The sequence below is a fragment of the Podospora pseudoanserina genome, chromosome 5 (genome assembly GCF_035222485.1).
Source record: "Podospora pseudoanserina strain CBS 124.78 chromosome 5, whole genome shotgun sequence".
NCBI lineage: Eukaryota > Fungi > Ascomycota > Sordariomycetes > Sordariales > Podosporaceae > Podospora > Podospora pseudoanserina.
The window spans coordinates 1,286,129-1,306,612 of NC_085924.1; the positions used below are offsets into that span (position 1 = coordinate 1,286,129).

General features: G+C 46.8%; 5 protein-coding genes across 5 annotated transcripts; 4 read left to right on the forward strand and 1 right to left on the reverse strand.

Annotated features, from left to right (window-relative positions):
* Positions 1-219: 219 nt before the first annotated feature.
* Positions 220-2,953, forward strand: QC764_512665 (uncharacterized protein). The gene is made up of 3 exons (XM_062948488.1): positions 220-805; positions 900-1,643; positions 1,768-2,953. The coding sequence occupies exons 1-3, from the start codon at positions 745-747 to the stop codon at positions 2,787-2,789; spliced, it is 1,827 nt and encodes a 608-aa protein (XP_062798771.1). The 5' UTR covers positions 220-744; the 3' UTR covers positions 2,790-2,953.
* Positions 2,954-3,285: 332 nt separating this feature from the next.
* On the reverse strand, positions 3,286-7,955 carry QC764_512660 (uncharacterized protein). The gene is given in 9 exon segments (XM_062948487.1): positions 3,286-3,765; positions 3,866-4,057; positions 4,171-4,692; positions 4,758-6,517; positions 6,593-6,910; positions 6,986-7,075; positions 7,132-7,345; positions 7,468-7,863; positions 7,875-7,955. The coding sequence occupies 8 exon segments, from the start codon at positions 7,575-7,577 to the stop codon at positions 3,531-3,533; spliced, it is 3,441 nt and encodes a 1,146-aa protein (XP_062798772.1). The 5' UTR covers positions 7,578-7,863; positions 7,875-7,955; the 3' UTR covers positions 3,286-3,530.
* A 346-nt stretch (positions 7,956-8,301) lies between these two features.
* QC764_0076600 (uncharacterized protein) lies at positions 8,302-9,398 on the forward strand (the record flags this gene model as incomplete). Its single annotated transcript, XM_062940722.1, has 3 exons — positions 8,302-9,045; positions 9,128-9,227; positions 9,295-9,398. The coding sequence occupies exons 1-3, from the start codon at positions 8,707-8,709 to the stop codon at positions 9,396-9,398; spliced, it is 543 nt and encodes a 180-aa protein (XP_062798773.1). The 5' UTR covers positions 8,302-8,706.
* A 94-nt stretch (positions 9,399-9,492) lies between these two features.
* Positions 9,493-10,156, forward strand: QC764_0076610 (uncharacterized protein; the record flags this gene model as incomplete). Its single annotated transcript, XM_062940723.1, has 2 exons — positions 9,493-9,751; positions 9,831-10,156. The coding sequence occupies 2 exons, from the start codon at positions 9,493-9,495 to the stop codon at positions 9,950-9,952; spliced, it is 381 nt and encodes a 126-aa protein (XP_062798774.1). The 3' UTR covers positions 9,953-10,156.
* Positions 10,157-14,604: 4,448 nt separating this feature from the next.
* On the forward strand, positions 14,605-16,762 carry QC764_503170 (uncharacterized protein). The gene is made up of 2 exons (XM_062947575.1): positions 14,605-15,220; positions 15,294-16,762. Exons 1-2 carry the CDS (start codon positions 15,079-15,081, stop codon positions 16,580-16,582), a joined length of 1,431 nt encoding a protein of 476 aa, XP_062798775.1. The 5' UTR covers positions 14,605-15,078; the 3' UTR covers positions 16,583-16,762.
* The last annotated feature ends 3,722 nt before the right edge of the window (positions 16,763-20,484 follow it).

The following is a 20,484-nucleotide window of genomic DNA, read 5'->3' on the forward strand; positions in this document are numbered from 1 at the left end:
TATGAGTTTGGATGACCTGATGACACCTAGAGGCAGCCCGGTGTTTCCTAAGCTTGGGTGACGAACTTCCGCCAAGAGTGAGTGGTACTTTGGGCACTGCACCCTGGTGCACTCTTTCAGGGCACCGCATGGGGGGTGCCTGCAAGGCTCAAAGGACTTCGACCTACTTTTCAGGTGCACGCCCCCGGGCATGAGATGTGGTTCACACCCCTCCATCAGCTTTCGGAGGTACTCTCCATCATTGGCGCTCGGCCAGCCAATATCGATTACACCCCAAGGAAATTTCATTTTTGTACCCCAACCGCCCGCCCCTACACACCATCACAAACACAAGCCTGGAATAAAACGTGGTGAGGCTGCGTTGAGGGCAGACTCACCTCAATTCCTCCCCACCTCTAGGGTCTTTAAGGCTCTCTCACGGCACCTGTCTCATCGACAGGCGTACTGAAAGTTCCATTCCCAATCCTTTCAAATGATTCGGCATGATACATCACAGTATATCTCCAGGAACTGGTTATTGACACTTACGTAACGTTCAGGCTGCATACATATCTATGCAAGTCAAATGCTGACGGAAGCCCAAAGAGCCTTGTTAATTATTCTATGCCTCATCTTTAGCATTAAATATGAGGCCGTCCCCGTCTTGGTAGCACGAGTTCCTCGACTTGTCCTTGGATTGACCAATTTCATCAGTTTCCCCGGATATGTTACTTCTTTCCGGCGACAAAGCCTCCAATCATAGAGATGTCAGATATTTCAACCCAACCTTCTCCAAGAGGTCCAGGTTCCATTGTGTCTAACCCAGGTATGTTTTGTTACCCAGACTCAGGTACCTAGGTACTTTATTTGATTGACCGCTGGTAGTAGCGAAGTACTGACGTCTTAAACTTTTCCAAAAGGGTCTAGACCAAAACGTCAATTTGCTGATCAGATCCGCTCATTTGCTGACAGAACCCCAGAGGGTTATCTCGTCCCCGGTAGACATTTTGGCCCATTGAGCGAACTTTTGGACACCTCTCTGCAACAGAATGGGCCCAATACAAGCACTGGTCAAACTTCTGCATCATCGCCATCTCTAAGCCAAGGACCCGGGAACCTCCATATGGCTTTCACACCGATCTACTTGGTTCACCCAGAAAACGACTCCGTTTCCAACCCGTTTCATCACGTTGCGATCAATATCCGTGACGAGTTGGACCAAATATTGTCACAGCGCCAAAATCTCGGGCCAAACTCCAATCTACTTGTGTTTCTCCATGGCTGGCAATCGCCAACTTCGCTCCGACTACTTGGGGCGTACTGCGGACTCGACCCCGAGATGTTTCGGTGTCACCTCAGCTTCCTCGCTTCCACCAAGCTCTTTGACCAACCGCCACTCCCTTCCCAACAATTATCCATCTGGAGAATCCGGACCGTGACGATCTGCGAATTCAGACTACCTGGGGACGCACTTGACGCTGAAGAGCTTGAACGTCGACGGCAGAGTGCTCAGCGGGATGTCCAGAGGTACCTTCAGAGACTTGGATCTACGACGGACGAGGGAACACCAATTATACGCCACTATTCTGTGATAGACAGCACGACGTCGGTTCTTGAACAGGATATTTCTTTTTGTGTCAGCAAAAAGGATGACGGTTGGATCGGTAAGTCAATCAACTCGATACAATTTCTACAGGATCTTGTCTGAGAAGACTGCTACTGCCTACAGTATAGGCTGCGCCTTGTGCTGTAATGTTCGAGCTTATTGCTGATAGGATTTATTTCAAGGAACAATCTGGACGGACAGCGGCTTTCCACTTGAGTGTGATAAGGCGCTTGTCCAACGCACTGAATCTGCCAATGCGCAGGCGGAACGACAAGAGAGTTACGTACCTCTTGTTCTACACAGACCGAAGATAGCAATCTCACCACCCGAGTTACCCGCTTACCCTCCTCCGGCGACTAGCAGCCAGCCCCAGACTCCGTTCTATCCAGCGACCTTGCCACCTTATCCGAATTTCTTTCACTTGGCCAGTCAATATGGGTCATCGCTGGACCCAAACCTCGCTCGGCGTGATGCATTGTATGCATTCAGCGAACTGATATCAATGGCAGCAAGTTCAGAACATCAGCTCCTGAATTTACTGAAGTATCACATCGATATCGCGCTTCACCGGTTTCAGGGCATTGAGAATTGGTCGCTAGCGCACTTGAAGCATCTAACCGCCCTAGTCGAGCGTGCCATCGACGAGAGCAAACGGGTTGTTTATCTTCTCGAAAATGAAGGGTATACCCAATGGCCTAGCGCTCATAAAGACCGAGCCGCTGTAACGAGGGTCGGATCTAACCTTCGTAGCGGGGGCAGTGGTGGCGTCGGTAACGGTTACTCGGAGAGCAGGAACCCAATAGACATGCACGATACCCGCGAGAGAACTCGAAAGTTGCTGTTGGACGACTACCGGTCCATATTACACCGAGCACAGTCCATAAAGAAAGCAGTCGATAGCGGGATGGCAGTTATCACAACAGAGATCAGGATGCAAGAGGCAAGAAGGTCGACCGAGCAGGCCCATAAAATCGGACGCATCACGGTGCTCGCCTACTTCTTTTTGCCGTTGTCTTTCGTTACATCGATTTATGGTATGAACTTCATTGAGTTCAAAGACGACAACATGTGGAAGGGAATTGCTGCATACGTGGGAACTACAGTGGGAATCTTGATTCCTTCTATGGTTTTATGCTTCTGGAAAACAGCCTGGTTAAGAGGTTCACAGAGGGATGAGAGTGGATGGGAAGGCGGCCAAAGTTGAGCATCTGAAGACTTAGCATAACATGCGTTCAGTATATTACATTATAGAAATTTAAGGGAAGTTTGGCACCTATGGGCTCGATAACTAGTGTTACGGAATAATGTATAGAGAAGCAACTGGCTGGGTCACTCTATCTGTACATGCTATATTCAGGCTCACTGCAGCGTCCGCGTTCCATGCTCGTATAATTGTCGATGTTACCCCTCCACCCTGAGCAGGCGACAAAAGAAAGTGTTCATACTTTTCTCTGGGAGTCTACAAGGTCAATAATGGTACGACAAACATCTGGAAGCTCGGATCTTCAAGTATCCTCATGGATCATATCTCCACAAAGGTAAAGCTAGAGTCAGGTGATGAGAAGGCGAAGATGATGGAGCAGGCTATCACAATATTTGCATCGATGGAAGGTAGATGCACTTTACGAAAGGCTACATTTGGGATGAAGGGCTACTCAACTACAAACCACGAGAATTGATGGCAAGCGAAATGACAAGATCCGAAGTTTTATAAATGATGCACTATAGAAAAAGAACTATGGAAAAAAATGTAGTAAACATACAGAAACATATGCTTGTCCCTAAATGCAACCAAGATATGGGTGCCAAAAAGCTGAACGTGCCCCACAACATTGACAATCTGTGACCTAATAAACAAGAAAGTCGGGGTTCTGCACTTGCCTGCAGCATCTTTGATCGGTACCTCTGTCGTCTCATCATGAATAATTTGTTTATCTGCCAAATCCTATTTCCAAATTAAAGGCACGACAGAGAGCAACTGTTCCTCCGTCAGTTCGATCACATCTTCGATCCCGGACACAACTTTGTATAAATCCATAGACTCTCTGAGCGACAGTTCAGCCGCCTCTGTATCCCCCATGGCCTTTTGTAATTTTGCTTGGCGAAACAATGCCAGTGCCAGCTGTGCCCGGTAACAGCTATGTGCCCGGTAACCTTTCACTGCTGCCTCCAAGTAAAGGCTAGGTAAGGTAGTAATATGCAGAAGTTAGCCCAAGACTTTGAAAGAAAGAAATCCTCGGTCTCAGACCAGAACAAGGTACAAGAACGTGATTTACCTACCTCGCCGTTTCATATTGTATTTTCTCCATGTGGTAGCTCCCAAGAATGCTGCACATATGCGCAACGTAGTGTGACTTGCTTCCAACAGTCTTTCTGAAATTCTGAAGGGCCTCGAAGCAATTCTCGAAAGCCTCATCCAATAAGCCCTGTTTTCTCTTCACAAAGGCAAGGCACCGGTGCACGATCCCTAGTCTGATGGGGGTAACATGTCATGTTAGTAAGCTGGTTGGATATCGAACAACCCATTGATGATGACATGCACGTCGGTGGTTCAAACATTGAAGAGGTGGGAGGTAGAAACTAACTGAAACAGATGTCCTTCGGAGGAGTGTGTAGTCCAGTAGTCCAAAGCAAGCTGAAGTCGATGCATAGCTTTGTCATAATCTCCCCTGGCTGCTAGCGCAAAGGCCTGGTGGCTACTTGCAAATGTCGGGAAATCGGAACCGTTCTTGTACGCCTCGGTGACCTCTGTCATATCGATACCAATTTGGGCGTTATGAATTGCGTCGTCGTACTGGCCTGCCAGCATCTGGATGTGAGCCAACTCGCCGTGTGCCATTGCCACGCGAGCCTCCCCCAGCACTGTTCCATCGCGGAGTTTCACCCGAAGTTCATAGTGCTCCCAGGCGTACTTGAGGTTCTGCTGTATGCTCTCATTAACCTCTGCTTCAACTACTGAAAGAGAGAATAATGCGTCTGCGCGGATTTCAGTCATGACCTTGTTAGACTCGTATTGAGAAGAGGAAGCGAGAGACGCATCGGAGAGGCGTAGGACATGCAACAGCAGAGGCTTGGCTTGCTCAAAATCATTACGCTCTCGAAGGTACCTGTAAACAGTCATTGTTAGTAAACCTATGACGCAGCAAATGGAGGAACATGAAGATCTACTAACCAGCCGGCAAACAGCAGGAGTCTGGCTAAGCTATGATGAGCTTCGGGAGACTCGATCTCGGCTGAGTAACGGTCAAAGAACCCCTTCAGCTTGATGATATGTGGCAAAAGATCCTCAGATGCTTCCCATGTCGCGGTATCGTGGTCAAACTGAAGGAAGGCGGTAGGCCATCCCTTGAGGACGAGAAACGCCGCGAATTCGAGCATCTGCAACATCCGAGGCCGTTCCATTTGGGATCTCACTACGTCTTGAACAAGACGGTGCACCGTCAATCTTCCATCATCCCTGTTCCTTCTGATCAGTGAGATCTGTGACAGATCTGAACGTGCCTCATCAAGATCAAATTCGTCCATCGGGTACTCTTCTGGCAACACTTGTGTGGGTGGAAACGACGGTCTGATCAGCGATTCTTTGATCGAGTCCGGATTAAGGAATGAGAGAACCTGGAGAACTGACCGACTGTTTGAAGATAACCCTTCAAGTGCCCAGACGGTGAAGATTGAATGCTTGTACTGTGCACCACGAGACCTCAACGCACGATCGTTTGCAAGCTTCTCCACGGAGTATCGGTCATAAAAAGCTACGAATTCAGGCAGTGATTTGTCGCGTTTTGTGATGAAGGCAGCGATCTGTGTGATGGCTAGCGGCAATCCACCAAGTCGTTCAGCAATATCCAGTGATGCTTGTACATTTTGTGGCAACGTGTGATTGATCCCAGGAGTCAATTGTCGAAGCAGATCGGCAGCTTCTTTCCTTTCAAATGGTTCCAGGTCTAGTGTTAACCTGCCGACGTGGGCCTCCAAGTTTCTGCTTGTCAGCAAGATGGATCCATCTGGATTGTCTGGCCAATAATCTTCGAGTAACGAGAGGTCGTCAGCATTGTTGAATATGAGCAACCAGCTTGCTTTCTTGTTCGACGTGTCCTCCGCACCATCCTCCCCTTCAGTTGGCGCCGTCGCATCCTTGGGTCTGGCCTTCGGTCGCTTGGTAGGGTTGTTAAACCACTCGCGGGCGATATTTCGGCTAACCACCCGGTCTTGACCGGTATTGGCACCGAGATAGGTTGCAAAAAGCTCAAAGCCTTCTGATAGCTGTGTTGCTTCTTCTGCTTCAACCCAGATCACAGCATCGAAGTAGTGTTGTCGTGAAAATGCAAACTCACGCGCAAGCTCAGTTTTGCCTACTCCCCCCATTCCACATATCGCCAACTCTCGGTGTGGCTCTCTTATGAGTTCACATTTCGATTCCTTTCGAGGAACCAACACGGTCTCCATGTAGCTTAGGAGCTTTTGACGTCCAGTAAATTGAACGTTACGGTCAGATGGTTTGAGCGTCGTATAAGGTGCCTGTAAAGAAAGAGGGCATGACTCAAGGTCTGAGAGCACATTGATTTCTTCCCGCGCACGTCCAACCTGCAAATATAGGTCTCCCCGTGTTCCGGGTGGTGGTTCGTGGCTGAATTGGTCGGCATCAGTTGGATCGATGATATCCCATGCCTCGTCAGACCCCTCCGACAACACATCATGAATGCTTTCCTGCTGAATACTAGCACAATCGTTGCCTGATGGGGGGGGTTGCGCAGATGAGGTGATTGAATTCTTTCTCGACGCCCACCGCAACGCCTTGGTAATCATCCGTTTGATAGCGTAAACAAGCATAATGTCGTTATTGGCACAGCCCAAAAGCCCAAAGTGATCTGCGTTCAGGCGAATCAGGTTCTCGTGCCGTACAGAGATCTCGGCAAACTGTGCGTCAACGAGCTACACAGGGAGAATGAAGGGAACCGATTAGCTGACATGAACACAACGCCTACATTCGTAAATGGGAGCGCTTACGATAGTCTTCCTCCAAGTTAACCCTTTTTGTAACCTGGTTGGCAATGTTTCGTACGCTGTAATGACTGAAACGTCTCGAAGTCTTTCCTGGAAGTTTTCTGACACTGTGGCAACCTGGGCGTTTTTCAACTCAGCTTTGATGTATTGAAGTCGTGACAGCTCTTTGACCGTGTGGCGTAGAGTGAGTCTGAGATTCTCCCAGAGATCACGGTTCGCAGATGTAGGGTGTGGAGTACCAAACAGGACGGTTCCCTGGTGAAGCTCTCGTAGGTTTTGGCAAGCTGGAGATTGGTCGTCGTGGTAGATTATGGACAGAGCCTGCAGTGAAATTAGTACCTACTTATCTTGCTAGGTTGTAACTAGAAACCGGATGAGAACATTGAAATCTGTTACCTCTTTCACCAAAATGCCCCCAAGACCATAAGAAAAGACCACGAGCGATGAGCCAAACGCTGATGACTCTACGATTGGTGACACTATGATCTGTTCTAATATTAGCACCTGCTTCAATCAAGAGAGAACACGCGATTGATGCCAACCTCAGACTTCAACACCTCAACCAATGTCTTCGCTTGGGCTCTGACTGACTCCCACACTGATTCCTCTTCACTAAGAGAACCCAAATGATATTCAAACCCCAAGGCATGGGCCTTCCCGTTGGAAGGGCAACGAATGGAAGACCTTAACTGCTTCCAGGAGGAATTCAACGTCTTTTCGGGTTCCTTCACACACAGGTCTGGGACAAACAAGAGACTTGTAGCAGATTAGCGCCCAATCTACAGTGCGGTATGCATACCACCAAGATAGCCCAAACAAAATGCCAAAGCATTCCATTTGGCTGCCAAGTGCTGACGCTATGCTTGCAGGGACCTTACTAGATCAACGCGGACGCGGCAGTCGTCTGTTTGTTTTGGTCGCTGTCGAAGGATAATTTGCGAAGTTGGGATCTGGGAGGAGGTTTGCTCCGAAATGTGAGCTGCCGCATGATCACCTACCCCTACACCGACCTCGCAACAAATAAGCCGACCAACCCGGCTATTCCGATTGAATCAAAGTCGGAGCTTGATTCAGAGGAAATTCCGGGAAGTTGCCGTGCACAATGAGACACGTTCCGTCTGAGCGACAACTCTCGCACAAAGTGTCGAAAGATTTCATGAAGCATTCACCTCAGTATGAGGAGACATGGAGATAACGGGTAAAATGGTGTCGCTCCCAAGGCTTCGCGTCATGTTGGTTGTTACCCCCAGGGAGGCTCAAGTGTATCTCTACCCCTCCTCCGGTAAGGGATATCTTGGTCGGACTGCATCTTACCAAGTACCTAGGGATGCGATGTTTCTGTGTATATCGTCCTCGAATCAAAAATTTGGGGATCGGCCAAGCCTGCCACATTCCGTGTCACAATTTTAATCATGCGCAGATGAGGCCAGTTCCGACATTGATAAATCTACCCCACGCCTAGTGGTCGATTCGCCTATCTGTAGCGCTCTAAGTCTCATGCATGTGTACAGCCGTGGCCCGGACCGGTGAAAAAATGGGCCAATCATTTCTCGACCGGCGAAGAAAACCAGCCAATGGGCCCTCTGCTCTGTGGAGGAACACTTCAGAGGCACTCAACTCCACATTCTCTGTCAAACCGTATGGCACATTCCATGACGCACTGTATTGCACCCTCTGCAATACGACATCTGTAATTTCCTATATTTTGAATTCTAGCGCTAAGCTCTTCATGATCACGAAATGACAATTTTGAGGTAATTTATTTGGATGGGCGGTGCGAAATGGCGGCAAGCGGAAGATAGGTACCTTACCTACCTTGAGAGCCCCAAGATGGTGTCCACTGTGAGCATTGCCATGATTGACTCTCCAAGTGAACAGGAGGTCAGGCTCTAGGCCAAGGCAGGGCAGACGCAATTGCTTTGAGGGAAAAGCGCACTTTTGGTTTGTTGAGCCTCGCTGCGGCCCATTTCACAGAATCGACGACATGAGCATGCCGTGAAACGAGGAATTTGTTGGCATATAAACAGCCAATTTGACAACATGATTTTTTTTGGTCGAGCTCACTCAACAAACAGAATACCTAAGCCTGCTCATCAGCATCTACCTCGATTCTTGCAATGAGGGATAGCCTCAAGTTTCTTTGTGAACTCCCAATCTACCAGGAGGAACAGCCTTACCAGCTTGTGGGCTACGCTGACCAAGAGGCAACCCCACAGGGTGAGAATTGTGTATTTGAAGCAAAGGAGATTGATGTCCAAGACGCCCGGGAACACCCAGTCACTCTCCAGACTCATGGCTTTGCCTTCTTTCAGTTCAAGTCAGGTTGTGAACTAGCCGCCAGGCACTTCGAAACGGTTGGAGGGGACAACAGTATACTCACCAAGTACCTCGATGAAACCGTCGAGTTTGTCAGAAAGATGTTCAAACCCGTGGATATTATATGTTTTGATTGGAGGGTGAGTCTCGCTGAACATACTTCCCATCAAAATCCTGATCTGTCACCTCTTTACCTGGACATTCCAACTAATATGCTTCGAGCTCCGTCGGCGGGACCCTACAACTGGCCCTGGAATACCACCTCGTGATCTCAAGGACATCCGCAACTATGCATTACCAAGCGGAGATGTGGTTCACTGCGGTTTGTCTAACTGTATAGGGGTGTCAATCGGTACTACTTTGCTAACCAAGCGATGACTGATTATCAGACTACTCGGCAGACGGTGGTTTTGATCGTCTCAAAATTCAACTCCTTCCTGACGAGCTCGCCGAGTACATGAAGAAAGGCCGCAAAGGAATGATTGTCAAGTAAGTCCCAACATCTTCATCGGCAAAGCATCAGTGAATCCGCAGTTACCTAGGCAGCTATCTAGCGATTTCGCACGGCAGTGTTCACCTGCTTACACATGTCTATCTGCAAATGTAGCGTCTGGCGTCCCCTCAACAAGGTTGTCTGCAATGCGCCACTGTTGTTTTGTGATAGACGAACGGTCCCGAAAGAAGACCTCGTCGAGGTTGACAAAGTCTTGCCTGATAAAGTGGAGAAATCATACTTCCTTTATCACCGTGACTACCACCAGTGGTACACTCTCGTTGGACATCGATGCGATGAGGTGGTGGTTTTTCCAACATGGAAGTCTGATGACATGGGAGAGGACTTTGCTAGTACGTCATTCCTCTTTCTGGTTTCTCACACTGGGGGCTAGGTACGAAAAGAAAGCATCCCCTCTGACACTCGTACAAGGTTGTTGTCCGCACGGTGCAGGTGCATCCCACACTGATAGCTGGGCTGATCCGCGTGAGAGTGTGGAGGTACGCCTGCTCCTTATTATGGACAACAGCATGGAAGCAAAGGCAACAGCATAGTACGGCAAGATTCTCAACTTTTCCATGCTTGGATTCAAGAGAGAAGAGGAAGGAAGCAGTAGGGGACTTCCCCTGGAAGCATGGGCCAGAATAGGCTGAATCTCCTTAACAGAAGGTCTAAATGTATCAGGCACCCATGCTATTATAAGGGGTCTTCCATCAATAGCGTCTTGCGGGATGCTTTAACTACTCACCTGAAGTGCACAAATGAATGGGTAGTGTTACTTCTACACCAAACCTCGGCAATGTAGTGTTTCCTACGCTCCGAAGATGGGATAGTCCACCATGCACGAACTCAACGCAATAGCAGGTAGCACGAATGTCCAAGTATCTCTGGTAGTAACGGTGATGAAAAAGTGGGCGAGATAACCAAATCTGCGTTCATATTGCTGCATGACATTGTCTCTGCGAACCTGCTTCAGCACCAAACTTCCAAACCACAACTGAATCCAAGGTAGGTAGGTACCTTGCCCAATATCAGAAGCAAGCTTGCACTGCTCCAGTAAATCAGTTAGCCCACAATTCACTACTTAAGGAAGCTTCTTGAAATCGAAGGTTGGTCATTAAAAAGACGAGGAGCACCCTCCCATGACCATCCATGATACGTACTCGGGCCAATAATATAGGTTCCATAACAGGAGCCTAGCCTAACGACTCTTGCTGTCAAGCTCTGCAAGCAAGCGTACCTTGCCCGTGCTAGCAGCGATAGGAGTGGCCTTGAAATATACAGGCTGGACGAATTCATTTGGCTGCACAATATCTCGCCAAGGTTGTTTTTTGCCGATGGGCTCGGTGCCGATTGTCACGAGACCAGGCTTGCTAGTCGTCTCTGCGTTGGTCTGCATGGCTGAAACAGCCTCCAAGGGAGGAGAAATTCTTGCTTGAGTCTCTGCCATGGTCATTTGAAAAGTAGGTACCTTATTGGGTTGTCTTGGATTTCAAAATCTTAACTTAGCAAGAGATGCAATGCTAACAAGATAGGATAGTTCAAAGCGGAGTGAAATGGGAAGTTAGCCAACTAAATACTTTTTTCACAGCCTGATGCTTAATCATGCTATCTTTGCTCAACTATAGCTCAAAAGAGGCATCTTCATTCAGGCAGTTGGCTCCTGGTGTATGAACAATACCTGTCTGTCACAGTGTAACCAACAGTGTGTGGAAGACGCCAAGGCAAGGCTTTCATAAGTTGGTCTCATATACAGTACCTTAGGAGGAAACCCTGTAGTCCTATAAGTCTTGCTAAAGAGGTAAAGTCTTAGGAAGAGACTATAAGTTTTACAGAAATCTAATACTTATTGCTTTATAGACTTACAGATCCTATTTAATGAATATAAGCTTTACTTTACACAATATCCAACGCTATAAATACTAAATTACGCAAAAGCTCCAAAATAAAAGTAAAACAATATTATATCTTAATAGTAAAGTTATAGTAAAGGATATTAAAGCTGGTAATTTAGCTACCAGAATAAAAAAGAGATGTACTAAAAACTATATTAGCTTACTTAATAGCCTCAATTTATAATATATATCATATTTATTGTCTTCCGATAGGTATTATTATTACTCTGAAAAATATAATATAATAATGCTATATAGTAAATAACGTATTAATAGTTTATTGTAATTTTTTTCAAAGTTACTACTTAATATAATACATATACCATTTATGTAATAAAATGTAAAATAAACCAAATAATCAAGATAGAATAATATATCTTTTAATGTTTTAATAGTTAAATTAAATAATATTAATATTAAATATACTTTACTAACTTACTCCATATTATTATAATTATTTTTATTTTAAAGGCTAAATGCTTTTGCTTAAAATAAGGCTCTGTAAGCTTTATTTTATAGTAGCATACTGCTGTAATACTATATGGCATTTAGTTCCGAAAGAACTTGCGGATACGGCAAATATAGCTTCAATATACCTACTCGACACCCTTGAGGATCCACTTAGTATAAGACAACTTCGAAGCCCTGTATCGGACGCTATGGTAGCTTAAAATGGGCTTAATTTTGGATTTATGTGACGAACTCCTATCTAGAACCTCTGAAAAAGATACTGGTTAAAGGAACTTCTGAACAATCCTGGTTCGGTACAGCTAAATAGTGTACAACAATGGCTTGTCTTAATCACAATAGTCTAATACCAACGATTGTAACTTGTATTGCATACTGCGGAACTGTCTATCTACGCTAGCCAGTTCCTCCGTATATATAGACTTAGTGGTCTCCCGGATCATTAACCCTTAGTAATGATCCCACAGGCAAGGCTACTCCCGTCCTGATTGGTTCTACTAGCGATTGGCTGTGCGCGTTGCGCCCTGCACACAGTCTGACCTGCCTGTTGGCTTAACCGTAATAAAAAGTAGTAGTCCTATATATATTTAAATATAGAAAGTAGCAGTATACAGATTAAAATAGCAAAAGGAAGTAGGGTAGTGTAATAAAGATCGTGGCAGTAGTAGTAGATTAAATATATGTAAAATAATTTAACATATAAAATTTACAAATAAGTATAAGTATAGACTTCTTATAAGTTTACAAACTTATAAGTTCTAGCTTTTAAGTTTATACTTAAAATTAGACTTAACGTACATTATAAGCGAGTGCACTATATAAGCGAGTGCACTACTTTTTAAGCGACGCACTATCCTTCCACCCAACATCGACTTTTTCTATATAACCTAATATACCTTCTACTTTAAAGGAAGCCAGGGTGATCTTAGCCCTCGAAGCTCTTGAAAAAGATAAAAATCTTAGCCTCCGAGCCGCAGGAAAGATCTATAACGTCCACTATACGACTCTCTTACGACAACGCGCTAGCCGGCCTGCACGACGCGATACTATGCCTAAATCGAAAAAGCTTACTTAATCCGAAAAGGATACTATTATTTAATACATTATTAAGCTATATACGCAAGCTTTTCCACCAAAATTACGTAGTATAAAAGATATAGCTAACTAACTACTACGCGTACGCGACGCGCTCCCTATTAATAAGCTTTAGGCATATAACTTCGTTAAACGCTAGCTATAGCTCCGTACGCGTTTTACGCGTAAATACGACTACTAGAGGGCTAAATATAAGGATCTAAAGGTTATTACTAAGTAATTTACGCTTATACGGAATATTAAGGCTAAGTACGGTATTATAGATAACGATATTTATAACTTCGACGAAACTAGGTTTATAATAGGTATTATTTTTGCGGGTATAGTAGTTACGACCTCGGACGGCCTTAGTAAAGTAAAACTAGCCTAGCCTAGTAACCGCGAATAGGTAACGGTAATCCAGGGAGTTAATATCCTCGGCTAGGCTATCCCTCCCTTTATTATCTTAACTATATAGTATTACCTTACTAACTAATATACCGAATATAATTTACCGTTTACTTAGCGTATCGTAACTACCGATAATAAATAGACTATTAATCCGGTAGGCCTAGATTAAATTAAGCACTTCGACTATTATATAGCGTCCTATATAAAAGGTAAATACCGGTTATTAATCCTCGATAGCCACGAAAGCTATTACTCGACCGAATTCGAACGCTACTACTAGCAGAATAATATTATTACGCTTTATATACTTCTATACTCCTCCTACCTCCTCTAGCCACTCGATATTAGCTACTTTAGGCCGCTAAAATAAGCGTACGGTCGCTAGATCGAAGACTTAATATATATATATATTAACTATATAAGTAAGCTCGAGTTCTTCTATGCTTTCCGCGAGGCCTTCTTCGTCTTTATAATAGAGAAGAATATATAGGGTGGCTTTACGGACGCTAGCCTTATACCGTACGATCCAGAGAGGGTGCTTTCTAAGCTAAATATAAAGCTTCGTACGCCAATACCTCTAAACTCACGGCCCGGCACTGCATAACCTTGGGTCTCCCAGATACCACATAACCCTCGAGAAGCCAATTCACAATCAACGCTTATCAAAACTCGCATTACTAACCATCAAAATAGCTTCCCAACTTTAATACTAACTGCGGTAGACCAGCTTACTAAGGGTACAACGGCTATAATGCACTAGGTAGCTCTCCTTCGTGCAGAGGTCTCTTCGCTCCGTAAGGCCAATGAGGCACTAAGCAAGCGCCGGAGAGCTAAAAAAACACGTGTAAGGCTTGGAGGGTCACTTACTATACAAGAGGCACAGGATCTATTGGATCAGAAGGCCGTGGATAAGGAGGGAGTGCAAGAAACGCAGCCGGATAGTAGTAATGCAGGGGGGGCTCGTACGAAGGTTTAGTGCTGTAGTGTGTGCGGCAAGCCTGGCCATAATGCGCGCACTTGCCAGGAAGCTGCAGATGCCTCAGATTCAGCTGTTTCTGATGTAATTATAGTTAATTCCTTGTGCTGATGTGGTGTAATTGAGGATAGTATTCGTAGGGTGGTGGAAAGTGGTGCACTCGCTTATATGGTGCACTCGCTTATAATGTACGTTATAAATCCAGCAAAGCTTATATATTTGTAAGGCATGAGTAAGGCCTGTAGTGCCCCATGGAGACCCTTTAAGGTAGCTCGCAGAAAAGTGGGCGTCGTTGAACCAAGTGGGTGTACTTGCGTTGATCTTGAAGAAGTATCCTGCAACCAATGACCTGCCCGTCTCCAGTTTGACGAACTGCCGTGTTTGTCTGCCATGGGAGGGAAGCGGCGCCACGTACGCCCGAAGAAAAGCATGGCCCAACTGGTGTGTGCCTATGTGGCACAATGCGGGGTCCATCTCAGCAGACGTTTGGACAGGTAGCACGCAAATTCATGGGGGGCAAGAATCGACACCTTACAATGTGCAACCCAGGCGACTTCCAGGGTCTACCTGAGCCGCACGTCCAACTTTCAGGGTCTCCGCCATCCCCACCCTGGCCAGTTTTCTCAGCAAGTACAGCAATGGCTATCTCGGTTTCCCTCGTCATCCCTATAACTTATCGACCGACAAACCAGAATCTGGTCACCTACATGTAGCCATCCCCTGCTTTCAAGGTTTTGTTATTGGGAGACTGTCTACACTAAATTGACGATATCGTGCCCTTCGACAATCCCACTCACTTCTGGATACCCTTTAGCTACCACGAACTCAAGTCGGCCCACAGCTAGCAACCACATAAATGCAAGTTGCAAAGCCAACATCTCCGACAGCCCCAGTTGTCAGATACCATGTCTCGACCGCGAACCTTGCGAGAAGCAATGTTGGAACCTTTCTGAAGGGATTTCTGGGGCTTACTATCTGTTTAGTAGGCCTCTCTCAGCGTAAGTAATTATTGGCTTTCTACATATCGTCACGCGTCTCCGTTTAGAAGTCGAGTTAACTAGGTATTCATAGTCCTCCCTGCTGAGCAACTATTTTTCAATGGGGCATGGGACGACAAGATCCACTTAAGACCGGAGCCCGAATTGCTGAAGGCCGTTATCGAGAAGCATAGGCCGGAAGTTGGCCCATACGTTGAGTTTTATCGTTACGTTCATCAGAATCCAGAGATATCCAGCAAGGAAGCCCAAACCGCCGAGCTGGTAGCGTCATATTTGAGGAAATTAGGCTACAAAGTCTTCTCGGGGATCGGTGGTCATGGTGTCGTTGGGGTAATGAAGAATGGGCCAGGAAAGGTTGTTCTCATGAGAGCCGAGCTCGACGCTCTCCCCATTCTCGAACAGACCAACGTATCCTACCGCAGCGAGCACCGAATGATCGATCGATACGGAAATGAACGTCCTGTCATGCATGCATGCGGCCACGATATGAACATGGCTGCTCTCCTGATGGCATCCTCGTTGCTTAAAAATGCCTTCCACTGGTGGAAAGGCACGTTATTGGTGGTTTTCCAACCGGATGAAGAAGAAACAGGAGGAGCGCAGGCCATGGTTGATGATGGTCTCTATGATATTGTTCCAGTTCCGGATCTTATGCTCGGTCAACATGTCGTGGCTGACAGCAAAGCCGGCACGATAGCCATACGTTCCGGGCCAGTGCTTGTGGCGGCCGATTCCCTCCAGGCAAGGGTCATCGGCGGGCCCTGTGGTGGAGCTAACCCCCAGAGATGCGTGGATCCAATCCCACTTTCAATGAAAATTGTGTTGGGGCTTCAAGATGCCATCACACAGGAGCTAGGGCAACACGAGGACGTAACGGTGGCATGTTGGGGCTTCCACGCCGGCGAGCCTGGCAACGATTATGTGGCCTACGCGGACATCCTCCTCGATATAAAAACAGTCAAGCCGAATATACGCCTGCGTGTGTTAGATATTGTGAAACAACGCTTCCTTGACGAATGCCGTTCAGCAGGGGCACCGCGTGACCCCGAATTCAACCATACAGTTCGCGCACCGCTCACAACTAACAGCGACTCCATTGCCGAGCCCCTTGCCGAGGTTTTCGCGGGGTTTTTCTATCAGAGTTTCGTAGATATGCCATTTACACGCGCTTGTGAAGACTTCTCTATCCTCGGCGCTGCTCATAACATCCCCTACGCGTATTGGAATTTCGGGGGCACACACCCGGACGCAGAAGAACCGGTTCCTTCCAACCATTCACCCCTATTTGCACCAGAGGTCAATCTGACCTTGAGGACGGGATCAGACGCCATGGCGTTGGCAGCCCTAACCTTTCTGGCTTAACCTGGCATCTTTTGAGCAGACATGACTTGTCTGTATGGTGACGCTATGCGAGGGCAGAACATACCTTGAAGTCCATGACTGGACACGATAGGTAGTTCTTTTCATTAGGTACACAAGAACACTTTCTTAGGTAGCTTCACACTATGACAGTCCCAGCTTAAACATCGCTATATTCCAGCTTTAAATACTTATTAACCCAGCTTAAATGTGATTATATCCAAGCTTTCGAGACGTTTTATCCCAGGGCTATATCCAAGCTTTCAATAATTCTTATCCAAACTTAAATACGACTGTATCTAAGATTTTAGGATATAATATCCCAGCTTAAATATAGCGATATCCAAGCTTTAAATACTTCCATCTAAGCATTAGGGAATATTATCCAATCTTTACAGTTTAATTATCTGAGCTTTTGTTCTTTTCAAGAAACACATGTCTGGGTTATGTTCTATCCGGAAATGAAAAGAGGAGGAATAACTCTCTAAAGAACCTCCATTATACGTCAACCCATCAAAAGACCAACCTCCTATCTGCATCCCTCCCACATCCCCATTCCCAAATCTGAGATCAGGCATGCTAAGTCTATCGCATTTACCGGTCCCAATTTCATCGATGGTGGCGCATCGTCAGTATCAGGTCCTGGTTCCCAAGCCTTCCAACACGAGCCATCCTTCTTCCGATTCAATCTACCACGAAAGATGTCCACGTCTCGAAGAGCTTCACGCAGGACCCTCAAGAGTTGGTCTTTGCGGCCCCGAAGAGCAATCTTTATCTTACGATTCTCAGAAATGAGTGGAAGCCCAGAGGCTCTGTCAAAGTCCAAGTTTCGATGCCTTGCCAATCTGGTTATCTTTCCAGTGGTCACGCCTCACACCAGGGATAAGCATCCCATATATCAGCCTGGGTATTCCAGTCTTGGCACTCGAAGTCATTCTCTCCCATCCATGTTGGCTCGTCGTCAAGCTCCAAATCGTTCCCATCTCTGTATTCGACATCCGGTACCGCTGTTGGGCGGCCCTGTGTCCATACAAAGTTATCATCATTAACCCCAGCGTTCATACCCTGTTTGTTGAATATTAATGAGGCTTTCCAAGGGTTTCGCCTCGTGTTTTGTTGCCGGAAATGATCATAGAGCCTTCTTGTCCAAACGTCCATATATTCTACTCCGTCGTCATCATATGTAGTGACACTGCCTTGTCCATATATTCTCTCCATGATCTGAGCATACGCTTGCAGTAAGTTCTCATCTAAACCATCCTGAGCATACAAAGCGGCAGTGATGAATGCAATTGTACGGAGATTATACTGAGGCATCCTCTCACCCTTGTCCCAGTTTGAGAACAGCATAAATGCATGGCAGATCTTCCACCAAAAGGTTGAAAATTTGTCAAAATAATAATCGGTGGTAACTACGTTTTCTCTCCGTCCAGGAAGGATCGTCATTGGGTCGGTCCACTGGTCTATGGTACCACCCAGCGGTGTTCGAAACTGCGCGAGAGGGTCCTGAAACCGAGGCCAGCGCCAAACCAAGGCCGCATGAATTGCCAAAGCTCATAATTTATGGAGCGAATTATGATGAAAATAGGGGCCTGAAATTTCCGCTCAAGGATAAACAAATGATCACTCTCTGGATTGATAAGATGGTCACACAAGCCTTTTTCCTCGCTGAGCAAAAATAGCGTGTCATCGACGCTGTACAGAATAATGGATTGCACATCCTCCGTTACAGCTGGCTGGGAACTGAGCCGACATAGGTGAGTCAGTCTCATGGACAATGCCCCGGTGACTCCAGAAACTGATATGATCCCACAAATGGCTGGCAGACAGTCCAGAGGAGGATCGGACGTAATTCTACAAAAGAGGGAAGATTCCCCATCCCAAAAATCTCCATCTGACCACTCAGTTTCTTGAGCCGAGCGACAAAACCGCACCCAATCCTTAAGATAGAACCTCCCCCCAGATTGACATTGTCCAGGTTGGCTATCTGCCCGAACTGGATTACAGTAGGTCGCTACCATAATTTTTGTGTGAGACATCTTTGGAGACCTCATGGGGGAGCCCATGAAGGATAATGGTCCCAGTCTTGAATACTATACGCCGCCCAAATGAGACCAGGATCTTTGTCAACCACAAGACAGTGGGCAAACGCTCCAATCATGATATGTTGTAACGAAAGTGAGTAGTCCGCCCGTATCGAGTACTGGTGTTTGACATTGGCTTGCGCCAAGGCTAAAACTCCAAATACCTTGTCTCGCGCGTCTTGCCCCAAGCTCTTCTCAATGGCCAGCATGATTTCGAACAAGGTTCCACATCCTTCATTTCTTATATCTCTAACCAAGTGCCCTTTTGCTGCGTATCGAAACCACGATGCTGGAGTCGCTTCCCAACGCCACCCAATATCGGGTTTGTCCTCCCAGCCCCACTCGACATTGGGTGTATCGACTCCGTCTGTGTTGTCAATCCAATATTCTGTATCTCCCACTTTGATGACCACCCGTCGAGATACGAGAAGCTCCTGTACGACCCAAAGACGCCTGAAATAGTTTCTTTCGAGTAGATCGATCAATCCAATTTCACCCTTATCACCTGGCCTTTTCGGCTTCTGAGACAATACCCTCTTCTTCGGATAAGCACGGCCGCCCAAGTCCCCAAACATCTCCTTCCCCAGAAACACCATTACTCTATCCGCCTTTCTAAATATCTGGAATATTTTCTCAACCTGCTCTTCTCTCTCGCCGTACGGGTCCTGCTGATTGATGCAGAGAGGGCACCCACCCACAACACCCTCTGAGGGCCTCTTATGCCTGGCCGCAAGCACTCCAGCATATCCCAACAGTTCTGTGTCTAAAACAGTATATCCCAATACTCTCCAACAAAAACCGGCTTGCAAAGTGTGCTGTCCCCGTCTTCACCACCCCAGCTGTAGGAGCAGGTCTCGTACTCGGGTAGTCACCATCGTGGCAGATTTCGAGCACGACATGAACCGGATCATCTGGTTCAGCAAAGGGGAGACGAAGGAGGCGGAACTCATCCGGTCGAATGGAGCATTCGTATGGGGTTAATGGCTTCGCGTCAGCATCTTCGGTTTGGAGGTTTGAAGCCGCGGGCTTGTTGGTTGCGGTCGGAACGGCGCTGTATGGGCTCGTCGGTCGAGAGGTCGTGTCCACGACTCGATCGTCGGTGGGTGTTGCGAGCGGATGGCCGTCTGGATACGTGTACTTGACTATTGCAGGCCAGTGAAGTTTCAGATTATCCAACGGCTCATCGAGTGGTACTGAAAAAAGTGGACTGAACCCGGCGACGGCAGCTGCGAGCTCGTCGAGGTTGGGCGACAAGCTACATGAGGTGCAGGGCGGGGTCTTTGTGGTTTGGTTGACCACTACAAGGGGGGGTGGGGGACCGCTTAGAAGAGTGTTGATGCTGGTTCATTAGAGAAAAGAGCCGTGTGAAATGTCAGTATAGTTAACAAAGGCACTCATCCCTTCAGCTACATTTTATCCCTCACCTACAGCTGAGCCTGATCGAGTAAACGTTGTTCCGCGTAGCACCAATCAAGAAGCCTTGGAACTGAGTCATAATCTGTCATTACACGAGGCTCGACTGACTTTCCGCAAGACATGGCGTGTGAGCTTGGCAGATATATTCCTTTGGATAGTGCTTTGAAGACGAGATCATCAGTTCAGTTGCACCGAGATTACAGAACTATCTGGCTTCATTCTAACCCTGCGCAATCTGTTCTCATCGGCATGGGGGAAGTATGTCCTGTCCCCACTGACCATACCGAACCACATCTTTTGGCACATCCTTTTCTCGATATGCTTTGCAAGAAAGCTCCACCTTCCAGAAGTAATTGCGGCAAACGTGTGGATTTCGAATCCAGACCAGCGCAAAGGACACCACCA